Below are 5,725 nucleotides of genomic sequence, written 5' to 3'. Positions count from 1 at the left end.
GGCCCCGCGCTCGCCGGCCGCGCGCCAACGGTTCGAGCCGCCCCCGGGGCGGCGGGGTGGGCGGTGAGGGGCTCCCGCTCGCCCCCCGCGCCTCTCCTGGGCGTTATAAATAAAATATTACTTGGGGGGGGGCGGCCGAATGCCAGAGCGCCCGCTAGGCTACGAATTGTCATAAAAACCACTAGCGCGTTTCCTTCATTAAAATAATCGTCGTTTTGCTGTCCCCCTCCGTGCCCGCCTCCGCCGTCCGCGGTGCTCTGGCGCAGGCTGCGGGGGCACACGGGGCAGCTCGGGCGGCTGGACACGCGGCTCCGCGCCCGCAACAGCTCGGGCCGGCCGCCGGCCCGACTTGGGGCACCCGCTCAGGGCCGGAKGCCCCGGGGCTCGGAGCAGCCGCTCGGTGGCAGGAGACCTCCCGGAGGACCTCTGCGGGCTTGGCCACCTCAGCCTCTTCGCTCGCGCCGGCRGCTCCGAATCAGCCTTCGTCCCGGAGACGTGCCCGTCTGCCAGGCCGCTAAGCAAAGCGCCGCTGTAGCCACGGATGAAGGCCGCTCCCTCCTCCTCCTCCTCCGCCTTCCCCCTCCGTTGCCTCTGTTGTCTTTCTCCAGGTGGCCCTTGGCACAGGCTGGTGTTGTGACAGGACGTCGGGCCGGATCAGCGCGGCGGCTCTGACGGCCTGGCGCCGCACGGCAGCGGGGCTCCAGCTGGCCGCGAGGAGGCCGCTGCGGCCCCCCTGCGCCGCCAGCCCCAGCCGGCGCGGGTGACGGTACCGCGGGGCAGAACCGCCGGAGACGCCCCGCTGCTCCCCGGCGGGCTCCTCACCCCTCCCCCCCCACCCCTGGCTCATCAGCGAGATGAGTTTTGGAGTCTCAGCTCCCATCACCTCCATGGCAGCCTCAACCCAGCCCTGGCAGGGAAAGGAGCTGCTTGTGCTCAAGGTCTCCGGCCGTCAGGGCTCAGATTAATATGCTCAGGGATTCCAGTAACGATATGGTGCCGTGCCAGCCCGGCTGCAAAGGGGTTAAGAAGGCTGGCTGGCTCCTGGAGGCAGATGGCTCCTGGCCCCACTGCCACCGCAGGGGTGGCTTTGCAAGGAGAAGAGGGGCTGGCGCCTGCGCCGAGCACCACGGGGCAACCAAACGCGGTCTGCGAGCTAAATTTGCCTGTGAGCTTGGACTTTTAGGTACTTGGCCGAGTTTAGAAACAGCACTTGCTCACGGTGCCTCGTTATACAGGTCGACGGCAGGAAAAGGAACTGGAGGTGGCATTTGGTGCTTTTTAGAGCTCTGTATCCCCAGCGTCGTGGTTTCTGAGGCTGTGTGGGTTGGTGTGCAGGTTCAGTGCCGAAGCTGCAAGGGTTGGAAAAGGAGAGGAGCAGGGGGAGGACGAAGGAGGCTGCAGGTGCTGAAGGCACCTTTGCTCAGGCTTCTGCGAGCAGCCCCTGGTTGGGTCGCGTTGGAGCCGGCCGGGTGCCGTGCTCGCCCATCCCCAGGTAGTGGCACCTGAGCTTGCACGAGGGCTTCCAGGTGCAGGTGGAGGCTGGTGGGATCCCTTAGGAGAGCTGCTAAAATCCCRGCTGAAGCTGTGGTGAAACCCAGGATCAGAGGGCTGAGCCAGCATTAGCAGCTCTGTCTGACCCAGCACGGGCTGCAGAACCATTTGCCCATCTTTGTGTTTGATGCTACCCAAGTCATGGAGGTGTTTTCAGGATCTGAAGTACCCTGGCTCCATGCCACCCTGCTATTAGAGACCGGACGGCTTGTTAACCCGCCAGCGAGGGTCTCCAAGGCACGTAAGGCATGTCAGCATCCCAAACCTGAGCAGAGAGACCCCCGTGGTTGCTACTTCTGCCTGTCCAGACCTGGGGAGAAACGTGAATGTGCTGATGCAGAAAAGCTGATCTGCATATTGTCCCTGCCGGGCAGCGCTGGCTGAGCAGTGGGTAATGGAATAACAGCATTAAAAAGGGCTGCTGTCAATAATTTCCTGACGCCAGGAACCCTGCGTTAATGCTGACCTTCGGCGAGCTGGCACGGTCCCCAGCGCGGGCCCGAAAGGCAAGGGAGCAGCTGCTCCYGGTGACGGACCGCTGCCATTTCAAGTGACAGTGGCTGGCTCCGGGGATAACCTCGTTGTCCGCTTAAGCAGCCTTTCAGGAATCACGCTGTCACAAAACCACTCCGCAAGCCTGACCTCTGGCACTCTCRAAAGGCCAAGATATTTAAAAAGCACTTTGGTGCGTTCCTGCCAGGCTTGCCCAAAGCTTGGAGCGGGCAGCACTGCTGCTACAGGTCGTTATGGGCTCCTTGGATGCGCGGTCTTTGCCCCRGCCGGGAGGATGGGAAATGGAGCAGGCACAGCCGGAGCTTGCCGCCGCACCGGTCTGAAAGCAGGAGCCGAGCGCCTGGTCTGGAGCCAGCGTTCGTCACGGAGAGCCCAGCAGCGCGTCTCCGGCGAGCGGGCCTTCGGGAGACGTCTAGCACCCCGCCAACGAGCGCCGCGGCGGTGCCAGGCGCCCGGCCGCGTGCCGAGCCACCTCGGGGAACGGGGACGGCTTCCCGCGCTCGTGGCCTGCTCCCTTTGGCGTGCCAACCAGCTCATCCGCGGGCTCCAGGCTGGAGCAAAGCCCCTCTCCCCGCTCGGGTCCCCCAGCGTGAACACAGCTGGTGCCCACRAGCTCCTCGCCAGCGGGGAGGAGATGTRGCACCACCGTGCAGGTTGTGCTCTCCTCTACCCCCTCGCTCTTCCCTTCCTCCTACCTGCCTCAGCATTTCTCTACATGGAGAAAACGTACCTGGAGGTTGCTTTTTCCCTTTTTTCCCAAGATGACGTCCCCGGCTGGGCCCCCGGAGAAGCCGACCTGGAATACCACCTTCCTCTTCCAGGGCAGAGATGGGGCCACCATCTTCTCCGAAGACGCCGCCCTGGTGATYGAGTATTACCCGTTCAAAGCGAGTGAGTGCGTCCCTTGGAGCTCCGGCCGGGGATGTCCTCCGTCCTCCCCGGGGCCGGCGGGGGGTGGCCGAGCGGCGGCGGCGTGGTGATTCCCCCCGCGGAGCCTGGGGCCCCGGGGCTGCCGGGCGGCGAGGTGCTGGGGCGGACGCGGCGGTGGGCGAGAGGCGTCCCGGCTGGAAAACCAGGGACGCTCGCGTCCCTTGCAGTGTCGGATGCCGAGAGCGCGCTCGGTCCCCTGGGCTACTCGGTGCTGCCGCTGCCGCCCAGCCTTTACCGGCGCCTGGCGGCTGAGGGCAGCTGGAGCGGGGTGCGCGTGGATGGCCTCGCCGTGCAGGTAGGCGGCCGGGCCGGGGGGCCGGCGCGGGCTGCGGGCTGCGGGGCGCTGCCTGCACCCTCTTCCGCCTCGGTTTGCATCCGCAGGGCACTGACCTGAAGACCGTGGCCGGGGCGGCTCCAACCGTTCGGCTCTGCCTGCGGCTCGTCGGATCCGAGGTGAGGCGCTGGGCGGCGGGCGGGGAGAAGAGGGTTTTTCTTGAGAGCTACGGCGCTGCCGTCGAAGCTGCCCGGCGGGAAGAGAGCAAAGCCGGGCGCTGCGGGAAACAGCACCCGTCCTGCCCCTGTGCGCCGCAAATCCTGGCTCATCCACAAGCTCCCGGGGTCCGATGCATTTAATTACTGCAGGCATGAGCCCGAATCCTGCTCTCCATCCCCATTTGCAAAAAAATATATATATATATATATATATATATAAAAAATCTATATACACGTATACATAATATGCATAAAGTTAATTTGGGACCGGTCTGGACGCAGCGCTGGTGATTTCATTGCTGCCTTCCCCAGGGAGCCGCACCACGGGCCGGGGCCGGCTGGAGGGGCACTTTGGAGTGATTGCCCAGGGGGGTCAGCGTGTGATGAATTATTCACGGGGGTGTCACTAAGTGCAGAATTAATCCTTTCGCTTCCAGCTGGCTGCTGCACTAAATTATCACTCGCAGTCATGCGGGAAAATGCTGCGGAATTCATTTAGCTGATTATTGTTTTGATCTGGGAGCGGTAATATTTTTTTTTCTTTTTTCCTCCCTCTTCTCATCGGTTTTTGTCTGGAAATAAAGCAGTTTGGGGGGAAGGCGCCATAGGCCAGGGGCTGCCCAGGAGCCGCTTTTGGCCAGGGAGGGGTTCGTGGCTAGGCAGGGGTCAGTCCTGGTCGGAGCCCCTCGTCTGCCCCCAACAGCCCCGGCATTTACAGGCAGCCGGAAAGCTGAATGTGCAGTTACCCTGCTCAGGGCTTAATCCTAAACAGCAGATCTCAATCCTGTCTGGATGGATGCAGCTTCCCAAAGAAGAGGAGCCCATATTGTGCCAAATACATGAGCCTGCCCAGGACATTTTGGGACAGCAAGAAGGGGCCAAAAAAGCGTTGGGAGGCAAATACGGACCAGTATTGAGCTGGCGAGGCTGCACGAGGCTGCACGAGGGTTGGGGCAGCCTTTTTCCACAAGGTTGTCCGGGGAGCTGGAAGCATCACCGGCAGTCTCCCCCCTTCCTCTCCATCCCAGCAGCAGCTCTCCACCGTTTTACAGCTCTCCCCAGCCTGACGGCCAAAGAGAGCAGATTCGACAAGTGAATTTTTGCTCTTCTTGTTTCTTCAGTCTCTCTTCCCCCCCACCCCCAATAGGAAWCTGAAAATTTATAACTGAGATTGGCTGAGCTTTTTTTAAACAGACGRCAGCTAAATAAACCCTGGGCCATCTGCATTCCACAAACCACTCAGCGCCGGGCGTAAATCACTGCCGCTCGGCGGCTCGGCGGCAGCAACGCCGCCCTGCGCCGCCTGCGGGAACCCTCCCGGTTCCTGAYGGGGCCCCGGCTGCTCTTGGAACCGCTCTGAGCCGGGCTTTGGGTGCTCAGCTCGATGCCCCTGCGTCTGGCTCAGCRGGAAGGCTTCCGGGGAATAAGCGCTTCCTAGGAAACTGGAGCCTCCCCCAGTATTCCCTCAGGATCTTAAAAATCGCCGCCGCTGCCCTGCTACGTTTGCGATAGCCGCAGGGGACGAGGTTTGGATGGCGGCCGCCTTAAAAGCCAAGAGACGCCCGGGCYGAGCGAACGGGCGCCCTGTTATCCCGCGGGAAGTTCCGAAATGGCACCGCTGAGTTTCCTCGCCAGCTCGCATAAAGAAGCCAAGATCACTGGATTTGTCACAAAACCTAATGCTCCGGCTTGCTTTATTTTCCGCCTTCTCGGAACGCTCTCTTCGGAGCGTGCACAGGACAAAAGGCTTTGATCATTTCACGCTAAAAACACACAAAGCAATCAAAGCCTGCAGCAAAACGCGTTTCAGCGAATTAATGTCTGTTGGTGACGAGCTGTTGCAGCAGAAAATCTTCAGCCAAGCTGACCCAGCCGCGGGATTGGCGTGCAAACAGCACGGGCTTTCCCGGACCGTGCCGCTCCGGCGGCGCCGTGATGCAAGCAGCCGGTGCTTCTCCCGGTGCCGTGAAAGCAGATAGCTTCAGTCCTAGCAGATTTATTCAGCGCATCTATTTACTAATTGGCTTTAATTTGCRCTTTATTTTGGCCCGACCTCATCTYGCTCGGCACCAGCGGTGCATTAACTTGGGGCCTCCGGGGGTCACCTCCGGGCTCCGCCAGGCGCTTGCCGAGCGGCCCCGGTCACGTCGCCTAAGAGGGGGTCTGGAGCAGCGCTGCCCGCCGCGGACGGCCCTGCCGGCGCCTCGGCCCGCGGGGCAGAGCCCGGCCCAGCGGCAGC

At 62.2% G+C, this 5,725-nt stretch overlaps 1 protein-coding gene across 1 annotated transcript in view; it reads left to right on the top strand.

The window, feature by feature from the left end:
- Positions 1-5,725, top strand: part of CCDC33 (coiled-coil domain containing 33) — a 44,484-nt gene that overhangs the window by 27,306 nt on the left and 11,453 nt on the right. Inside the window, exons 9-12 of the mRNA XM_085304023.1 lie at positions 609-760; positions 2,678-2,955; positions 3,162-3,289; positions 3,376-3,447. Coding sequence (XP_085160149.1) covers positions 609-760; positions 2,678-2,955; positions 3,162-3,289; positions 3,376-3,447 — 630 coding nt within the window. The remainder of the gene's footprint in view (positions 1-608; positions 761-2,677; positions 2,956-3,161; positions 3,290-3,375; positions 3,448-5,725) is intronic.

This window comes from Rhea americana, unplaced genomic scaffold (assembly GCF_003343005.1).
Source record: "Rhea americana isolate MKP2758 unplaced genomic scaffold, rheAme1 scaffold_201, whole genome shotgun sequence".
In the NCBI taxonomy this organism is placed as follows: domain Eukaryota; kingdom Metazoa; phylum Chordata; class Aves; order Rheiformes; family Rheidae; genus Rhea; species Rhea americana.
This window is presented reverse-complemented; position numbering and strand designations above follow the sequence as displayed.